Genomic DNA, 22,604 nt, shown 5'->3' on the forward strand with positions numbered 1-22,604 from the left:
AATAGTTGCTCAGACCTATTCTTAAGTCAGGAAGTTGCAGAGTTCACAGGATGACAGAATTCAGACTGTGCCTTGTATCAAACCACTTTGGAACCACTGAAAGTTTGCTTTTTCCCAGCCTGAGCTATGCCTGAGGGCAAATAATAACTTAACACTCAAAAACTCAAGAAGGCAGCAACAAGAATAGCAAACCCAGACTTTCCCTTCAAAGGTACATAGAGCCTGTCCCTAACATCAAGTCAGGAATCAGAAAGCAGGCTGCAAGAAGGAGCAATCAAAATTTTTTTTTCCATATTAAAAGTTATTATGGTGACAGAGATATTCTGGACATATCCCAAGAAGAAAAGAATGACACCAAAATATCCACAAGAAAAATCTCAAAATTTCAAAAGAAAACACAATTTAGGCACAAATTCAACTAGAATTTCTTGTAGATATGACCAAGAATTGGTTTTTTTTTTAAGTTTTTAAAAAATGAATAAATAGGAGAGAGCTAAAGAGAAAATATGGAGCCAGAGGACAAAGTGGAAATGGAAGGAATCTACCATCCATTTCCTGAAAGATACCCCAAAATGAAAAGTCCCTGGAATAGTATAGGCAAACTCCAGAGTTTCCATATCAGAAAAACATACTACAAGCTGCTAGTCAAAAACAATTCAAGTAGCAAACAATCACAGTCAAGATCACAAGTGATTTAAAAGCAGCTATTTGTTATGGTAGAGCACTGGGCCTGGAGTCAGGAAAGGCTGAGTTAAAAACCAGCTATAGACTCTAGCTATGTGACTCTAACTGACTCGTTTATCAATTATTTGCCTTGATTTCCTTAACTGTAAAATAAATATATCTTCCAGCACTATAGAAGGATCAAATGAGACAATACTTAATTAATATTTTATTATTATAAATAAATAAATCATTATTAATATTAAATTAATACAATACTTAGCACATAGCATGATACATTTAGCACATAATAAATGCTATGCAAATACTTATTGTCTTTCCCACAATTATAGATGATTGGAGAGCTTGGGATATGATGTTCCTGAAGACAAAGGATATAGTCTAGCAGTCAATAATTTATTCAGCAAATATCACTATAAGTCTACAGGGGAAAAATAATAAAGTAGAGAACATTCAAGCATTACCAAAGACCAGAACTAATTAGGAACTTTTAAGTTCAAACACAGAAGTTAAAAGAAATATAATATGGTAACCACTAATGATCAATCACTAGGGACAAAACAAGTATAAACTGTTTAAACTCTAATATGGGAGAAATGATGTATATGTTTCCTCTAAATACTATTTTTCTTGCATCACATAAAAAGAGTTTAGTCAACAGAAGGCTTAGGGGTACTTCTGTATCTAAAGTGCTTTTCAAAGAAGAATGCAATGAAGAAGAGAAATACATTGAGATTGGAAGTGGGGAGAGAAATTAGGAGAAATTATCTAATATGGGTATACAGATTGACATATATACATATATATATATAGGAATGAATTAGCTGATACTCAAACATCACTCTCATCTGAACTTGTTAAAAGAGGGAAGAATATAGAAATACACAATTGGATAGTGAAATGTATATCATACAACAGGGTAATAGGGAAAGGGAAAAAAAAGAAACAGAATCAGAAAGAAAATAGGATAGGAAAGGTATTACTCTTAAGCAAAACAAACTAAGGATGTACAAAATATGTTTAGCCCTTTTTGTTATGGCAAAGAACAGCAATCTGAAGGGGTATCCTTCAACTGGAGGAATAATTGAACAAGTTAGAGTATATAAATATGATTGGATATTATAACACTATAAGAAATGATGAAAGGGGTGGTTTCAAAGAAACATGGGAAGACTGATGCAGAGCAAAATGAACAGAATCAGGAGAATAATTTATGTCACAATAACAATATTGTAAAGACAAACCACTTTGAAAAACTTAGGAATTCTGATCAGTATAATGACTGAGCATGATCCTAGAGAAATCATGATGAAAATATGATAAAAGTTTCTTGATAGAGAGGTGAAAGACAAAGTGCAGAATCATACAAAACACACAGACACAAAATCTGTTTTGAACAAGGACAACACAGAAATTTGTTTACTTGAGTATACCTATTTCAAAAGAGGTCTGACTTCAAATATAGCCTCAGATAATTATTAGATGTGTGACCCTGGGCAACTTAACACTATTTGCCTCAGTTTTCTCATCTGTAAAATGAGCTAAAGAATGAAATATTAAACCATTCAGCATCTTTGTCAAGAAAACCTCAAATGGGGTCACAAAGAGTTAGAAAGGACTGAATAATTTAAAAAATCCCTGTTTCTAGTAGGATTTTGTTTTCTCTTTCATTCTCAGTTAGAGAAAAGTGGGGTTGTGAGAGAAGAAAGTAGATTTTTACTGATTACAAAAATAAAATTTTGTTTAAAAAATATAGTGCTGTTTTAGTAAATGATAGGAATAAATGGTAATGATAAAGATGGTTGTTTTTCTAATTAGAGAAACTTCCCAAAGGGGAAAACACTTTTAAACAACGTAGATCTGTAGTTCAATATCTTCTCTGAAATTTCTAGTTTTAGAGAAGTACAATATTTCAGAATTTCACCATTAAATGGCTCACATGTGGGTTACAAAGCCAGGGGGTATCAGAATCAGGACATAAAGACAGATTTAAGAACCCTGGCAGTGAGTCCAGAACTCTATCTTCTAACCCTACATGTGTCTGAAAGATGCTGAGGCAAAATGAAATTAGTCAATGGTAACCAATCTTCATGTTATTAGTTTCTCTGAAGCCAGCTATATTGACCCTTAGACAACAGATTTTTTGATTATACTTGGCACTATTTATGACTTCAATTAAAATAAAATTGATTATAAAGTATTGCTTGGAAATCTCTGTCAACTGACTTGTATAAACATGAGTATATTTTGTAAATATTTTTCTCCACTAATACTAATTCTTAGACATTTTCATGTCTAAATACAAATTGGTCATTGGGTCTTGAAGGGGATTCCAACAAAATATAATTTGTAGCAAGCTGAAAAAGCTTCAAGTATGGTTTGTGTAACTTGCTAGATAAATTTGAGAAGAACCAGAATCAGATCTAGATTAAAATCTTTGTTACAGAAACTAATGAAACAACTCATCTACAAAGATTCAAAGGAATTATAATTTGTATGTATGGAGGACAGTGGTGAAACCAAAGGTTTTTTTTTTTTTTTAATAACTGAACTGAGAATAGTTATATTTTTTCCACTGGAACTTCAATATTTAGTCCTTGAAAATCTTTTTAAAAAATTCTATTAGCATAGTGGGCACTACTGAATTCATTCTTTCCTAATTGCAAGAAAATTTCAAGAAAATCATAAGCCATGCTTCATTTTGTCTTCATCCTTAACCCACTTTTAATATCTTTATAGTTAAGCAAGTTAAACATTTCATGTTTTCACCATGTATAAAATATGCATAGTATTATCAACATCCTGTTTCCATCCTCTAGCAAAATCAGTAAGTTAGAGATTTTATCAGAAACTTTTTTTTTATTACAGCCTAATTTAGCTAACATCTACCATTGCCATTGCAACTAGTTATTGTATCATCTCCCTAATGATAGGAGGGCACAGAATAATGAGGCAACCAAGGAAGAGACAACCATAAATTTGAACACTTGCATATTATTTTGTCATAGCAGATTTTGAATGCATTATATGAAGCACAATCTCAAATTATCCCTCTTGGCTACAAATCTTCACTTGGTTTCCTTTTTTTAACAGTAACCTGAAAAATAAGTGGGTAACAAATTATTTTTTCTATGTTATTAGTTCCACAAATTTAAGATCTTGGTGAATCTGGGAGGAGGAGAAAAACAAGTCTGTTTTCTTACATAACAAATTTGTGATTCTTAAGTAACTGTGTAGCTACAGAGCTGGAAACATTTCAATACTGTATAAAACTTAATGACTGGGAACAGGTGTATCTACTATATTCTCCTAACCAGAATGTTAACTCTATGAAAAAAGGGATAAGGGCTTACTTCAATTTCACACCACACCCACTACATGGGATACTTAACAACTATTAATGGAAAGAGTTAAAAGATTTGGGTTTAAAACATGTTTCAGTATCTATCTAAAACCAACAGCAAGCATTATTTCTAATGGAGAGAAGCTGGATGCATTCCTATTAAGGTCAGTGGTGAAACAAGGATGCCCACTATCACCACTATTATTCAACATTCTACTGGAAATGCTGGTTTTAGCGATAAGAAAAGAAAAAGAAATTAAAGGAATTACAAAGGCAATGAGGAAATAAAATTATCTTTCTTTGCAGATTATATGATTATATACTTACAGAATCCTAGAAAATCATCCAAAAACCTACTCAAAACAATTTATAGCCTTAGCAAAGTTGCAGAATATAAAATAAACCCACATATAAAATAAACAAAATAAAATAAAAAAGATGATTAGCATTTCTATATATTACTGACAAAGCCCATTAGCAAGAAATAGAAAAAGAAATTCCATTTAAAATAGCTATTGCAAAATAAAATACTTGAGGGTCTACGTGCCAAGACAAACCCAAAAACTACATGAACACAATTACAAAACACTTCTCACACAAATAAAGTCAGATTAAACAATTGGAAAAATATCAATTATTCATGGGTAATTGCCCAGGTAATAAAAGTGAAGATTACAATTCTGCCTAAATTAGTGTACTTGTTTAGTGTCATACCAAACAAATTGCCAAAAAAATATTTTATAGAGCTAGAAAAAATAACAAAATTTATTTGGGAGAAGAAAAGATCAAGAATATCAAGGACATAAATTAAAAAATACAAAGGATGGTGGCTTGGCAGTACCAAACCTAAAACTATGTTATAAAGCAGCAATCATCCAAACCATTAGATATTGATTAAGAAACAGAATGGTGGATCAGTGGAATATATTAGCTATACGCAACATAATAATTAAAGCCTGTAATAATCTAATATTTGATAAACCCCCAAATTCAAGCTTCTGAAATAAGAACTATTTGACAAAAATTTCTGGGAAAACTGAAAAATAATAGGTTAGAAATTCAACATAGATCTACATCTCACACCCCATACCAAAAAAAAATATGATTTGGGCACAAAGAATGATACCATAAACAATTTAGGAGAGCAAAGGATAATTTACCTATCAGATCTTTGCAAAAGGGAAGATTTTAAGACCAAAGAAGAACTAGAGAACATTACAGAAAAACAAAATGGACAACTTCGATTACATTAAATTAAAAAGGTATTGCACAAAGCCAACAACAAACAAGATTAAAAGGGAAGTACAAAGCTGGAAAAAAAATCTTTACAGTCAGTGCTTTTGATAAAGGTCTCATAGCTAAAATTTGAAAATGGTGTCAAATTTTTAAGAATGCAAATCATTCCTCAATTGATAAATGATCAAAGAATATGAACAATTTTCAGATGATGAAAGTAAAGCCATCTATGATCATATGAAAAAAATGTTCTAAATAAGTACTGATTAGAGAATGCAAATTAAAACAACTCTGAGGCACTATATCACACTTCTCAGATTGGTTAAAATGACAGGATAAGTTATTGATAAATGTTGGAGAGGACGTGGGAAAACTGGGACACCAATAAATTGTTGGTGGAGTTGTAAAATGATCCAACCATTCTGGAGAGCAATTTGGAACTATGCCCAAAGGGCTATGCCCTTTGAACTAGCAGTGCCATTACTGGGTTTGTATTCCAAGGAAATCATAAAAGAGGGAAAAGGACCCAGTTGGTGCAAAAACATTTGCAGCAGCTCTTTTTGTGGTAGTAAAGAATTGGAAAATGAAAAGATTTCCATCAATTGGGTAATAGCTGAACAAGTTGTGATATATGAAGATAACGGAATATTATTGTTCTATAATAAATATGAACAAGCTGATTTTCCTAAGGCTAGAATAGTTTACACAAACCAATGCTAGCAAAATGATCAGAATTAAGAATACATTGGACGCAATAATAGAAGAATGTGTGATGACCAACTATGAAAGACATGGTTCTTCTCAACGGTTCAGTGATCCAAACCAATCCCAGTGGACTTTTTTTTAATAGCTTTTTATTTACAAGTTATATGCATGGGTAATTTTACAGTATTGACAAATGCCAAACCTTTTGTTCCAATTTTTCCCCTCCTTCCCCCTACCCCCTCCCCTAGATGGCAGGATGACCAGTAGCTGTTAAATATATTAAAGTATAAATTAAATACAAAATAAGTATACAGGACCAAACCATTATTTTGCTGTACAAAAAGAATCAGACTCTGAAATATTGTACAATTAGCCTGTGAAGGAAATCCAAAATGCAGGCAGGCAAAAATATAGGGATTGGGAATTCAATGTAATGGTTCTTAGTCATCTTCCAGAGTTCTTTCACTGGGTGTAGCTGGTTCAGTTCATTCCCAGTGGACTTTGGACAGAAAATGCCATCCGCATCCAGAATAAAGAACTACGGATACTGAATGTAAATCAACATATACTATGTTCACTTTTTTTCTTTCCCATGGTTTTTCCTTTTTGCTCTGATTTTTCTCTTCCAAATTGATTTATAAATAATGTGTATTAAACATAATTTTTAAAAAATTTCATCATAAAAGAGAGGAAGTGACCTACAAGTACAAAAAAAGTTTGTAAATGTTCCTTTTGTTGTATTAAGGGAGGAAATCAAGTGGATGCCTATCAGTATGGGGATGGCTAAATAAGTCATGGTATATTAATGTTAAGGAATATTATTGTTATATAGGAAACAATCTTCAGAATTATTTCAGCAAGGCCTGGAGAGAAATACATGAACTAATGCTAAGTGAAGCAAGAAGAACTAAGAGAACATTATACACAGTAACAAGATTATGTGATGATCAACTATGATGGACTTGGCTCTCTTCAGGAATGAGCTTATTCAGATAATTCCAATAGACATGATGGAAAGAGCCATCCATATTCAGAGAGAGAACTATGGGAACTGAATGTCAATCAATGCATAGTACTTTTAAACTTTTGTTTTTGTTTTTGTTGGTTTTTGTCTGTTTTTTTTTCCCTTCTCATTTTTTTCCTCTTTTGATCTGATTTTTCTTGTGCAGCATGACAAAAATGGAAATATTTTTAGAGGAATTGCACATGTTTAACCTATGTCAGATTGCTTGTTGTATTGTGGAGAGTAGAGGGAGGGAGAAAGGGAAAAATATTTGGAACACAAGGTTTTGCAAAGGTGAATGTTGAAAACTACACTTGCATTTATTTGAAAAAAATGAAATCCTATTAAAAAATAAAACCTGAATCAGCCACTTCCTATCTATGTAAATCTTTGCTAAATCACCATAACTTTCCAGTCCCTTTCCTCATTTATAAAAAGTGTGAAAGTTGATGAAGCTGATGCCTAAGGACCTTTCTATCTCTAGATCCTATGAAATTAGAATTACTTAAATTTTTATGTACAAGAGGCAGCTAAATGGTGCAGTAGAGTACCTCCCCTAAAGTCAGGAAAACCTGAGACACTTAACACTTATGAGTTTTGTGACTATGGGCAAGTCACTTAACCTCAATTGCCTAGTCAAAAAATTAATTTATATACTATGGAAAGGCTGTTGCAGTATTTTGATTTCTATCTCCCTTTCTATCAAACTGTGCATACCCTTTGATCCAGTAATGTCTTTCCTGATTCTCTACCCCAAAGAGATCATAAAAAAGAAAAAGTACCCACAAATGCAAAAATGTTTGTATATTATACACAGCAACATCAAGATTATATGATGATCAACTCTGATCAACTTGGCTTTTTTTCAACAATGCAGTGGTTCAGACCAATTCTAATATACTTGTTATGGAGAGAGCCATTTGCATGCAGAAAGAGGAAAATGGGGAATATGGATCACAATATGATATTTTCACCTTTTTGTTGTTATTTAGTTGTTTTTTTCTCATTTGTTTTACTTTTTGATATGATTTTTCTTGTACAGCACGATAAATGTGGAAATACATTTAGAAGAATCATACATGTTTAACATATTGGATTATTTGATGTCTAGGGAAGAGAGGTGGGGAAAAGGAATGGGGAAAAATTTCAAACACAAGATTTTGCAAGGGGGAATGTTGAAAACCATCTCTCCATGTATTTTGAAAATAAAAGGCTATAATTAATTTTTTAATAAATTTATGATCCTGAGTGGAGTCTTTGGAATCTTGGGCAAATCACTTAACTTTGCTGAGCCTAAACTTCTTCATCTTTACAATAAGGGGATTAAACCACACAACCTCTGAGGTTTCTTCTGGTTATAGATCTATGATCCTTTTCCATGAGAAAGAGAAGTAGATTTGAAGTCAGAAAATCTGGTTTGAATCCTTATTCCCTTATGTTACCTAACTCAAGTTTTCTTAAACTTTTCTACTCATAACCCCTTCCAAGAAATGTTTATACAACACTAAGTTTTGTAAAATATAGGTAGACAAAACATTTACTGATAATAAATCATAACATCCTTATCCCCCAATTCAGTTATATAATATAGGGTTGTGACCCACGATTTAAGAAGCTTTAACCAAAGGGAAAATCTTTGAACTTTCCCAATTGGTAATTTCCTCATCCAGAAAATAAGAAGGTTGGACTTAATTAAAACCAAGGCTTTTTTTGTTCTGTTTTGTTTTGTGTAGTTCTAGCTACTGTGGCAATGGCATCACTTAAAATTTCAATATCCATTATTTCTCAGGCCAGTGCTGAATCTCATATTTCTGTCCTTCCTTCCTGAACTAATATGACACCCCACCAAAGGGAGCCCTAAACATATCCTTCACATATAGATGATATTTTTAAACTCTATTCAGTTCTTTCTTTCTTTTTTTCTTTCTTTCTTTTGCTTTCTTTTTCTTCCTTCCTTCTCTTCTCTTACTTTCTCTTTCTTTTTTCTTTCTTCCTTCATTCCTTTCTCTTTATTTATTCCTTCTTTCCTTCCCTTCTCTTCCTTTCTCTTCTTTCTTTTTTCTTCCTTCCTTCCTTTCTCTTCTTTCCTTCCTCCCTCCTTCCTCCCTTTTTCTTTCATTCTTCTTTCCTTCTTTCCTTCCTTCCTCCCTTCTTTCCTTTTTTCCTTCCTTCCTTCCTTTTTCTTGTTCTTCTTATTCTTGTTGATGTTATTGTTCTTGTTTTTGTTGATGTTTTTGTTGTTCTTCTCATTCTTGTTGTTCTTATTATTCTTGTTCTTGTAGTTATTATTCTTATTCTTGTTGTTCTTGTTCTTGTTGTTGTTCTTGTTCTTCTTCTTATTGTTGTTCTTTTTCCTCTTCTTCTTCTTTCCTATTTTACCCTTTTCTCTCTGGTCATATCTTCTAAGCACATCTTTTAGTTTGTATGTCTCAATTCTAAGGTCATCTCTAACCATTCTTCACTAGAATGTCAACTCCTTGAAGGTAAAGGATAATTTCTTGCTTTCTTTATTTGCTTAGCACTTAGCACAGTGCCTGTTACATGAACTAAATATGCAAATGCTCAAAGGAATTTTCTCTCTAAGCCAATTCCTATCATATGAACAATGATTATCTTTGTAATGGGTTTAATAGTTAAGATAATGATAATAACTCATGCTCATATAGTATTTATATAATGTTTTAAAATTTACATATTTACTTTTTGTAGGAAAACATTTGTGTGGTATATGATGCAAATATTAATATTTTGATTTTGTAGATGAGGAAATTGAGGCCCAAAGAAGTTATGACATCCAAGATTACGCAGCAAATTAAATATCAAAGTCAAGACTCAAACCCATTCTTCTCCACTATACTATACTGGTCAAAAATGTCCAGTATACTATGTGTCCAAAAATCTTGTCATTTCATATATTGACTGACAGAACTTTAAACAAGTAAGATTTAAAAGGTTCTTAGGTCCAGTATCATTTATTTTTCTTTTGTAGAATGGTAGAAGCAAGTGAAAAACATAATCCATTGTGACAGAGAGAGTAGATCTTCTATGGTGATATTTTCTCTTTCAGACCTTGATCTCTAATATTATTGCTATGATTTCTACCTTTTCCACAATGCATCATATGCATAAAAATTTGTCATCTCATGGAAAGGTTGTTTCAACAGTCTGATTTGCTTTGTGAAAAACCTGAGTTCATCTCTGGGGAATCTGAGGCTGATGTCATTGAACTCTAATTACATTCTTACCTTGTAGCTGTGATGGTAGCCTCAGGAGATTCATTCTTCCTTCCTTCCTCAAAACCTAACTTACAGATATTGTTAAGTAAGGGGTCCTCAACCATTTCTTCAGAAAAGGATTATTTTTCATTCCCCTGACTTTTAGGATCATAGAGCAGAGTTATTAATGATGTGTGTTCCTGGCAGACAGAGACCCTAGAAGTCCCTGAGTGCATGTAGGGGAGAGGGAGAAAAGAAGGAAAATAAAAAGTTTCCTGGCTTGGGTGTAGGGAGGAGCCTGGCAACCCTAAATTCCTTAAATTTCCAAAGAGCATAGGAGAAAATATTGGCAGATCTCTCATAAGCCACCCTCCCCACTATAGGTGTCCCTAAGTCATGGGGAGGGTCGTCTATGTGTACATGGCTACTTAGCTTCAGTCTATCAGCTGCAGCCCTACTACCATTATATAGTAATAAAGCCTAAAAGATTTGCAATTAATTTCAAACTCATTTGGTGTAATATAACAATTCTCTCATGCATAATTTACATAGTACGCATACACCTAAGAAGAGCTCCAGTTGAAACCTTTTGAGCTGACTTGCTTTACAATGGAGCTAAAAAATAAACAGCATTATGACTTTCTCCCAAGAAGACTCAATAACATGTCTTATCTAACATTCTTATCTAACATTCTCTGTAAGGCTACAAAGTAAAATGCATGGATTCCATTGAAAGTTGTTTTACATAAAAAATGCTATAAAATGAAGTGAGCGGCTGTGTGGATTGCTAAGGCAGGAAGAAGAGGAAAGACTTACTATTTATCCCCACTCAAATACTTGCTCTCCCCCATTGAAACAAAACATTAGTCACTGAAGGGGAGAAACCCACATGAAATTCTCTGCACAAAAATATGGGAGTACTGATTTGACAGTAAGGGACTGAAAGCAACATGACACTAATACAACTTGATAGGAGAGAGAAGAAGAGCCCTTCTTATCAGATCAACATCTGATTAATGCATATCATGAAATGTTTTTCATTTATCCCATAGGGAAAATGGTGTTGCTGCTGCCATTAGTAATAACCTAGGCACAAGTTGGCTACACAGAAGATATCGTGCTCTATTTGTCCCTAATCACTATTTAACCTTCCAAGTGCCAACTGCAGGTTAACTAGGATTTAGTTATACACTCCAGCATTCTTCCTCACTGCTTCTCTTTCTTTAGCCATCAGATTATATAATGCTTAGTTTATATTGTAGAAAACCCCCACTTTCTAAAAAAGGTCCACCACAGAGTTATAAATAGTTAGACTTGGGCAAAAATCAGAAGTTGCTCTTTTTTATAGTAATGAATTCTGACTGACAGAAGAATCTGTATTCCTGAGCAATATCAGTAGGGAATAAAATCATATTTATATGTGCAAATGAAGGAAATCAACTCTTAATAAAGGTAGGTTTAGAGAAATAGTTTTTTAAGCCATAGTACTTGAAATGAAGCTCTCTTAATTAGAGCATTACTGATTACTGAAAAATCTATTTTGTCAAAAAATATTTTCTAACCTGAAAATTTTAGCATTGTGACAAGTCATTTTGACATGGGAAGAGGCATTGTCATGATGAACTCTGAATGGGATTTATAGATGTAAGTAACTAAAATCATATTTACCTTGTAAATGTCCAGAAATCCACATTGGTGATCAAATCTGGTGTATAACTCATTCAACATGCTAATGACTTGCATAGGAGTACACTGAGCACAGATAGCTGTGAAACCCACTATGTCAGAGAAGAGCATGGTGACATCATCAAACTTTCTGGCCTGAACTTGCTGTCCTTGCCATAACTGTCGGGCTACATCTCCAGGGAAAATGGAAAACAGAAGGTCCACTGTCTTCTTTTTCTCTTCTTCCAGAGCCTGGTGAGTTCTTTCTAAAGTTGCCTTTAGTTTATCCATCCGCTTCTTTAATCCATCTTGGGCTTTGGCCTGCTCCCCAACCAATATCACATCACGAGTTGCATCATGGATGGGGATATCTGAGAGATGCAGGCCACGACCCATGAGTTCATCCAACTTGTCTACACATGGAGAGCCCAAAAATAAAATAGAATTTGATTCTGGAATGTGGATCATCTGTCCTTTGACTTCCATCACCTGAAAAATCAAAATGAAATTTAGATTGATACTCTTTATTACAAGAAAATCTGTAATTGTTGATTAAGAGGACAATGCAAAATGCTACTAGTTTTGAATTCAGTTTCATCAGACTTGAATGTAGCATATAGCTAAGATCAAAACTGGTCCCTCTGTCAAAAATTACACTAGTAGTTCCATGGGTCATTGCTAAAATTAAAAGAAGGAAGAAAAGACTGAATTAGAAAAAGAGTGTGGGGTCCATTCAAAACCCTTCTAATTTAAAAACAGGATTATGAAAAATATTCAGTGATCTTGATAAAATACTAGATATAATGGATTTGATATAATACTAGACTTTGCCTATGTCCACATAGCAGAAAAATGGCTAAAATGACAAATTTAGTCAGAAAAAATCACTCTACATGGAAAAAAATTCACCAACCCAGTTATTTAATATTATATAGGACAAATAATCAAGTGAACTTTTCAAATGAATTATTATGACTCTCTAAGTACAACTTTGAAAACTGTAATTGCTATGCATGAATAACAAGCAGCATTATATAGAGGTCCAGCTTGTAGACAGAAAAAAACCAAGTCCTACTTTGATGAAGGTACTTAACTATAGGCAACTCTCTTACCCTCAGTACCCCAAGGACAGTTCTCTAAGGCTATGGATGAGTAGTTTATTTGTAGTGAAAGAAGTTTCCACAACAAAAATTCTGTACATTGATAAAAATCACAAACAATATATTTAAAAGTCTCTGTACTATGACAAGAAGATTACATTAGACAGCTCAAGAAATTATTGTGATTCTTTTCTAGATGAACCTACCTAGGGATTTATAACTAAATATTCTTTCAAAATGACTGTACCATATTTATTGAACTATGGATAGATAGACTGATAGATAGCTCCAGACATATGCAGTATGTGTCAGTATATATTCTTACTATATCTTACATAATAAGAATACCAGTTTAGCTAGACTGTGATATATATTACAGGAAGTAATATATAAGACTGGAAAGAAAGGTAAGATTTAGGATGTGAAAGACTTTAAATACTAAACATAGTTTATGTTTGATTCTAGAAGTAATAGCAAGTCAATGGATTTCATTGTGGAAGAAAATAACATAGTTCAACTGGGTTTTAGGAAAATTACTTTGACAAGTATGTGGAGGTTGTATTGAAGCAGGAAGGAACTTGAAGCAGTGAGAACAAAGAAACCCATATAACTTAAAGGTCCATTCTAGCTCTAAATCTCTCTCCAGGTTCTCTTTTGTCCCCCCTAGGAAACAGAGGTTCAACACATGAGAAATGATCTAGTGTATTAATTGCACTGAGAAGAAGAAAAGATATTCCCTTGTTACCTCCTCAGATGTCTTCTTAGTGCATCCCCTCCAGATACAGCTCATACCCTAACACTGACCATACAAGAGTATGTTTATTGTCTCCTGCTTAAAGAAAAACTTCTTGGGAATACAATAATATTTCAGGTTAATGTTCCTATGAGAACAATATACCTAAAGAGAACTACCAGAACAGTAAAATTCATCCTTGTATGTCAGTTCATGCTGCAAACCAAATATTAAAAACAATTACATCCAACTTGTATAATCACTTGAGATCATCCCAGATTCCCACAAAGCCTAATCTAAGGATTTAGAAAATTAGTTGGTAGGAAACTAGATTCAAGAGTTACCCAATGCAATCACTTTACAATTCTAATTTTAGTTTAAAGAGGGGGGTGGTAATTCTAAATGTTTCTGGAAGATTTCTCATGGAAAGATGTTATACAGGATATTTTTTAATAGAAAAATTCCTTTTTGCACATGCCTGCCTCTAAAACTCACTTGAATTAACTGATAATTTCTCATAAAATCTCAGGTTTAGAATGATCAATCCCTGAATATGAATCATTTTCTACAACATGCCTAAGTAGTGGTTATCCACCCTCTGTTTGAAGATGTCACATGAAGGCTAACTTACCAAAGTAAGCCATTCCATTCCACTTTAAGAAGCTCTCATTTATAGCAATTTTTTTCACTTTACATGCTACTCAAACCTAATCCACTATAATATTCATTCCCTAGGACCAAGGGAAAACAAGTCCATTCTTTCTACTTAATATTCTCTGAAAGCTAATCTTACCTTGTCCATCTAACCAACTTATTTCCTTTAAGTAGATCCTCACATGTGATGATTCCCAGGCCCCTCATTATCTTGGTCACTTTCTCTTGGATATACTTCAACTTATCAATGTCATGCCTCAGATGTAATACCTGGAATTGAATAGGAGGCTCCAGAAGTATTTTGACCAGGGTAGAGTAGAGCAGAGTTCTTGCAATATTTAATAGTGACCTGTTGGTTGGCCCTTAATTTGTTTTTTTTTTTTTTTCCAATGAGTGAGTCTTAATGGAAAAAGAAAAAAAATTACCTGCTTTTTCACTTGAGAAAAAACCTCAAAACCAAAACCCAAGATAACTAAAGGACAACTTTAGATATGGGTTTTTTCCATATTTATAAAGTGAGCAAGTAGAACTTATGTGTCTTGTATTTATGTGTCTTGTAAAAATGTATTCAGTTTCTAATTGGAAAATATCATATGTTATTCATTTTGAAGTCCTCATACCTCTAATTATAATTATTGAGTTGGAAATAAAGCATACCTTATATAATTTATGAATGTTTTAATGTGTATTATGGAATAGATATGTTTTAACATAAGGAATACAGTTATGAAATCTTGGAAAACAGAGCTCAAAATAGAAAGTGCTTTCTAGGCTTTTTACATCTTAAATTATACGAAGACTGAATTGAAATAAACCAAAAGGAATATGCAAAATAAATTAAACTAAAAGGCCTCAAAAACTGTGATATGTAAGAAATAGGCAGACTTGACTCTGGGCACAAAGTACTGAATTTGCTGTAAAACTGTAGGGAATAAAAATCCTAACCCTACCACAGATGCTTAATCATCAATTCTTGGAAATTGACAATGATATTATCTTAATATGATAAAAATTAACATAATAAAAATAATAAACACAATAATATTATATTTTAATTGTATTACAGTACTAAAATAATATATGGATCATTCTATGAAAACTAAAAAGGAATTATTTTTGAAAGTACATACTGGATACATGACCTGAATTTAATTTAATGTGTTTATAAAGACATGATTTCCTGATCTCTAAGAGTTTACAGTAAAGCTATTTAAAAAACAGAATTGTAGAATTCAAAGAGATTCCAGAAATCATTTCATCTATCATAGATTGAATAATGAGTCAGGATTACAATATCCTCAATAAATGATCATGAAATTTCTACATAAGCCCTTCAGGACTAGAAACTAGCTACCCTCCTCTTTTTATGGATAGCTACAAGTATTAACAAGCTGAATTATGCTTCGTTATAACTTGCATTGGCATCTCTGGGACCAAGTAGAGAAGATCAAATTCCTCTTCTATAAGAAAACTTCATATTTGACAATGGTCATTAAATCTCATCTAACTTTTCACTTAAGTGTGTTAAATGTCTTAGGGTTGCTTAATTGGATTTCATGATATCATTAGTCCCTCATTATCCTAATTGTTCTTTGAATTCACTCCCAACATGTCAGGATTCTTCCAAAAGTGTGACATTCAGGACTTAATACATAGCCTAGATATAGTCTGACTGTGACAACAGACAATGTAGGTAACACTTTCCTCCTTCTGAACACTAAATTCAAAATTGCATTTTTGTTTATTTGTCATGTCATACTGGTGATATTTAGGCCCATAATTCACCAAAATTCACAGAGTTAAAAAAAATACAGTCTTTAATTATGTCTTTCCTATGTTATACTTGTACAAATGGTATTTGGAACGCAAATGCAAGACTTTACTTATCAAATTTCATTTTATGAACTTCAACCACTTTTCCATCCTATCCACATTATTTTTCTTGAATCTACAATCTATCTCCAAATATAATAAGCAAACCATGATTTCTTTATTCAAATAATTAATTTAAAATGTTGAATGAAATAGTTAGTGACATAAATGTGTTGCATTCCATGATAGACTTCTCCCCAGACTATTAATCATTATCAGGGAATTTTATTCTAAACCACTTAACTTTCTTGCCATCTAACCTTTTTCTATCCATTCTTAAGCATAAGACTTGATGAAATCCAGATATATATTATTTCTCACATTTACCTGATCTACCAGGTTATAAATTCTGTTCTAACATGAAGTAAAATTAATTTAGTGCAACTGAGTCTTAAAGAACCATGCTTACAAATAAAAATGAATTAATACTTCCTTTTCTAAATCTTATAAGCTGCAACTTTAGCAATATTTTTTAGTATTTTTCCCCATGATCACTAACTTGTATTAGAAAAATCCATTTTATTTCCCTTTGGAAAACAACAACAATTGTCCATCTTCAAGCATATAGTACCTTTGTCATTCTTTACCATGCTTCAAAAATCACAGGAATCAAAGTTGTTAGTGCTAGAAGGGATTTGGGGATTCTAATATTTGCAATTTGTGTGACCTTGGACAAGAAGGACTTGATATCCTTTTCTCTTGTTTTACACATAAGAAAATTGAGTCCCAGATATTTGCCCTTCATCCGCAAAGAGGCCCATGGCATCAATGAGGCATTATAATGACATTCAAGTGAATTGGATTTAAGGGCTGTGTAAGATCACCTGCCTCACTTCCCCACCTAGAGCCATCTGGATCTAGTGGCAAGATATAGAACAAAATTACTGGAAATGGCCCTGGATGAAATGGGATACCATGAGCTAAGTTTTTAAGCTCAATTCCTTAGCCTTTAGGTAGTCTAGGTAACTATAAGAGTAACTTAAAAAGAAAGTGCTCACAATAGCAAAATTTCCTTATCCAAAAGTACCTCTGAAAATTAAATCACAGACCTATTTACTATCTCTATTTCTTATCTTCTAATTTATTGAAGAACCTTTTCTAAATCTAATAAAAATTTTAAAAAATACCTATGGTTTTCTCTCCATTGCTAAATTGTTGAACTGCAGTCTAAACAAATTGTAGGTTCTTAAATCTAACCCAGTCATTTTGTAAGTATATAAACTGAGATCCAGAGAAAAATATCACATCATTGGTCTCATAATTAGAAAAGAACAGATCCAAGACTTTTTACTCTTATTCTTAGTATTCTGTCCATCATATCATATAGCCTTTAAAGATAAATCCAGGAAACTAAATAGAATCCTTATTTCAGGAATTGAATGAAAAAGATCATTATAAACCAGAACCTAAGGATAGGAGAAAGCATTTCAAATTAAAAGTAAAAGTTACACTATCCAAGATAATTACATGAGGATTTGTTGCTATTCAGTTGTTTTCCAGTCATATACAATTCTCCTTGACCCTATTTGGGATCTTCTTATCAAAGATACTGGAGTGGTTTATCATTTCCTTCTCAAGCTCTTCTTACAGATGAGAATAGGGGTTAAGTGACTTGCCCAAAGTCACAAAGTCACACAGCTAGTAATTATCTGAGGCTGGATTGAAACTCACAAAAAAAGAGTATTCCTTAATCCTCACCTGGCATTTTATCCACTGTGTTACATAACTGCCTTTGCTCGGGGTTATATTTTTAATAAACATCAAAGGCAAGGTTATTAGGCTTAGATTATTTTGATGCCAAGGCCAGTTAATATGAACAAGGACATATCCTGAAATGATCTTGGGTTCTTAATGATTCTCTGCCAGTATATCCCAAGCCCTGGATACTAATCAACAAAAAAGGTTTCAAGTAGGGATATAACTGTGGATTTTGTACCTCTCATCCATTCTGAACCATCCCAGATAAATTTAGAATAATATGTCATCAAAAAACTGGACCATTAGGCATGAACAATTTTAGCCATAACAAGACCTGTATACTAAGCATGCAGGAAAATAATTTACGAAATGAAGAACACACATATAATTGCAAAAGTTCCAATCTTATGAAGAATTCATGAATTCAATGAATAGAATTTGTTTTGATATTTGAGCATAGTTGGTTCATTTTCCCATGTGTTTAAATTTGCATTTCTGTATGTTTAACTTCTGAACTTTGTTCTGAAAAAATTGTCTGAATCTTACTTTTGTGGAAAAACTAGTAAACTACATAAACACACAGATTTAATGGTCTAAGATTAGACGATATTTTTCCTTTGAAATCACAGTAAGTAAGGCTCATGTAATATTTAAAGGACACAGGTTTATGCTTTAAAGTTGAGAGAGATATATCAGGAAATGCTTGGGGACTCTGCATTGCAAATTCTAAGATGGAAAATGCTTATGTTCAGCATTTGAAATTGTATAATGTTTTTTCCCCTTTAAGAAATCTGAAATTTTACATTATTGGGAAACACCAAGTTCATATTTTTTGCTTTGTATATAATTAAAATAAAGAGTAGGGATGAGAAATAGACCTATGATTTCCTTGAAATTGGGGATTCCCTGATGATTAGACACCATCTAATAATGCAGCATCTTCCTTGTAATTTATAGTATTAGAGAATTTTCTAGAACAATGAGAGGCTAAGTCCCCAGTCACACAGCCAATATAGATCAAAGATGATACTTAAATACAGAACTTTCTGGCTCTAAAATTATTTCTTTATCCATTACACCATACTGACCATCATTTAAAGACCAGAGTAATAATTCTTTGCATTCATATCCAGCCTGAATTAAAACTATATTTTCCCAATTTTATAAGACAAATGATAATTTGCACATCACATGAAATCGGACAGGAAAAAATTATGAACTTTATGCTACTATTGCCAATTGCCTATAGCCATACTTTCATGTCTTCCCGCTTCTCTTGTCATGATACTGTCATTTTCATAACCCAATGGAAATTCTGGCCCCGTGAAAGTTGTTTTTTTTGTTTTTTTGTTTTTTTTATCTTTTTTTTTATTTTGAAAAAAAATTCTTTACATTATCCCTTGCACTCACTTCTGTTCCAACTTTATCCCTCCCTCCCTTTACCCTTCCCCCAGATGGCAAGCAGCCCTATACATGTTGAATATGATATATGTGTGCAGAACCAAACAGTTCTCTTGTTGCACACAAAGAATTGGATTCAGAAGATAAAAATAGCCAGGGAAGAAAAACAAAAATGCAAACACTTTACATTCATTTCCCAGTATGCTTTCTTCGGGTGTAGCTGCTTCTGTCCATCACTGATCAATTGAAACTGAGTTAGATCTTCTCTTTGTCGAAGAAATCCACTTCTGCCAGAACACATCCTCATACAATATCATTATTGAAGTATATAATGATTTCCTCGTTCTGCTCATTTCACTTAGCATCAGTTCATGTAAATCTCTCCAACCCTCTCTGTATTCATCCTGCTGGTCAATTCTTACAGAACAATAATATTCCATAATATTCATACACCACAATTTACCCAACCATTCTCCAATTGATGGGCATCCATTCATTTTCCAGTTTCTAGCCACTACAAACAGGGCTGCCACAAACATTTTGGCACATACAGGTTCCTTTCCCTTCTTTAGTATCTCTTTGGGGTATAAGCCGAGAAGTAGCACTGCTGGATCAAAGGCTATGCACGGTTGGTAACTTTTTGGGCATAATTCCAGATTGCTCTCCAGAATGGTTGGATCCGTTCACAACTCCACCAACAATGCATCAGTGTCCCAGTTTTCCTGCATCCCCTCCAACATTCATCATTTTTTTTGTCATCTTAGCCAATCTGACAGGTGTGTAGTGGTATCTCAGAGTTGTCTTAATTCCCATTTCTCTGATCAATAGTGATTTGGAGCACTCTTTCATATGAGTGGAAATAGTTTCAATTTCATCATCTGAAAATTGTCTGTTCATATCCTTGGCCATTTATCAATTGGAGAACGGTTTGATTTCTTATAAATTAGAGTCAATTCTCTATATATTTTGGAAATGAGGCTTTATCAGAACCTTTAACTGTGAAAATGTTTTCCCAGTTTGTTGCTTCTCTTCTAATCTGTTTGCATTAGTTTTGTTTGTATGAAGGTTTTTTAATTTGATATAATCAAAATTTTCTATTTTGTGATCAATAATGATCTCTAATTCACCTTTGGTCACACATTTCTTCCTCCTCCACAAGTCTGAGAGGTAAACTATCCTATGTTCCTCTAATTTATTTATAATCTCGTTCTTTATGCCTAAATCATGGACTCATTTTGATCTTATCTTGGTATATGGTGTTAAGTGTGGGTCCATGCCTAATTTCTGCCATACTAATTTCCAGCTTTCCCAGCAGTTTTTGTCAAATAATGAAGTCTTATCCCAAAAGTTAGGATCTTTGGGTATGTCAAACATTACATTGCTATAGTGGACTTTTTTGTCTTGTGAATCTAACCTATTCCACTGATCAACTAATCTATTTCTTAGCCAATACCAAATGGTTTTGGTGACTGCTGCTTTAAAATATAGTTTTACATCAGGTACAGCTAGGCCTTCCTTTGATTTTTTTTTCCATTAATTCCCTTGAGATTCTCTATCTTTTGTTCTTCCATATGAATTTTGTTGTTACTTTTTCTAGATCATTAAACTATTTTCTTGGGAGTTTGATTGGTATAGCACTAAATAAATAGATTAGTTTAGGGAGTATTGTCATCTTTATTATATTCGCTAAGCCTACCCAAGATCACTTAATATTATTATACTATAATAATTTTCTTTCACTGCTCAGCATGTAGCCCAAGGGCAGTCATTAACCCACACACGAGGGTTCTTTGCAGGGCACTTTCCCAACTCAGCACTGCAGGCCTGAGTTACTGCTGGGTGGGGAACTCTTTCCCAGAGCACTCCCATATCACTGCGCTTTGTAGCCAGTTGGCAGGACAGCTACTGGTCCATACACCTATCACTGCTCTGCAGAGGAAGCTGGTAACCTCCTGGCTCTGAAGGCAGACTCTACAGGCTTTAAAAAATGAGTAAAAATATCAAAAGGACAATCTATAGCTTCTATACAGAAAGAGAGATGCTTTTCAAACTCGGGGAGACAAATAGCAGACAGTCTCTAGACAATTGTTGATCTCCAATACAAAAGGCCCTCCTAGAAGAAACTATTAAAAACCTTAAAAGAGAACTAGAAGAAAAATGGGGAAAGGAAAGAGAAGCTATGCAAGAGAGCAACAACTTCCTGAAATGTGAATTGGAAAAGGTAAAAAAACTCCCAAGAAGTGCAGGGAAACAGAATTTGTGAATTGGAAAAAGAAAATAACTCACTAAAAAAAATAGTGAAATGGAAAAAAATTCCATAGAGCAAAACAACTCATTTAAAAATTCAATTGGACATATACAAAAAGAAGTAAAAAAGCTACTGAAGAAAATAACTCACTAAAAATCAGAACTGAACAAGTAGAAATGACAGATTCATTGAGACATCAAGAATCAGTGAAGCAAAACCAAAAAAAAAAAAAAAAAGAAAGAAAGATTGGAAAAAAAGTTAAATATTTACTTGGAAAAACAACAGACCTGGAAAATAGATCTAGGAGAGATAACCTGAGGATCATTGGCCTACCCGAAAATTTTGATGAAAAAATATTATACAGGAAATCATCAAAGAGAAATGGCCAGAAGTAACAGAACCAGAAGGTAAAATAAGCATTGAAAGAATTCATTGAACATCTTCTGAAAAAGACCCTAAAATAAAAACTCCAAGGAATATTGTGGCCAAATTTCAGAATTTTCAGACTAAAGGAAACATATTACAAGCAGCCAGGAAAAAACAATTCAAATACAGGGTGCTACAATAAGGGTCACTCAAGATCAGGCTGCCTCAACATTAAAGGAACAAAGGGCCTGGAATCTGATATTCTGAAAGGCAAAAGAGCTTGGATTGCATCCAAGAATAAACTACCCAGCTAAGCTGAGCATTTTTTTCCATGGAAGAAGATGGACATTTAATGAAACAGAGGAATTCCATTTGTTTCTAAGGAAAAAAACAGATTTAAACAAAAAATTTGATCTCCAACCATAGGACTCAAGAGAAGCAGAAAAGGGTAAAAGAAACTCTGAGAACTGTATTTCTGTTGTAGATATACATAAAATCCAGATGTATAATTTGATTTTATTGATATAACATAAAAAAGGAAGTAGAAATGGAAAGGGGACAGTGTCAGAAAAAGGGAAAAGGGGAGATAAAAAAAAAGGGAAACTATATCCCACAATGAGGCAAAGGGAACCTATCATATCTGAAGGAATTTAGAGAGGAGGAGGAACATTGTGCAAATCT

At 33.2% G+C, this 22,604-nt stretch overlaps 1 protein-coding gene across 1 annotated transcript in view; it reads right to left on the reverse strand.

The window, feature by feature from the left end:
* GUCY1A2 (guanylate cyclase 1 soluble subunit alpha 2) overlaps positions 1–22,604 on the reverse strand; it is a 423,060-nt gene that overhangs the window by 164,726 nt on the left and 235,730 nt on the right. Inside the window, exon 5 of the mRNA XM_051986919.1 lies at positions 11,855–12,340. Within this exon, the coding sequence (XP_051842879.1) occupies positions 11,855–12,340 (486 nt within the window). The remainder of the gene's footprint in view (positions 1–11,854; positions 12,341–22,604) is intronic.

Source organism: Antechinus flavipes, chromosome 3 (genome assembly GCF_016432865.1).
Source record: "Antechinus flavipes isolate AdamAnt ecotype Samford, QLD, Australia chromosome 3, AdamAnt_v2, whole genome shotgun sequence".
NCBI classification, from domain to species: domain Eukaryota; kingdom Metazoa; phylum Chordata; class Mammalia; order Dasyuromorphia; family Dasyuridae; genus Antechinus; species Antechinus flavipes.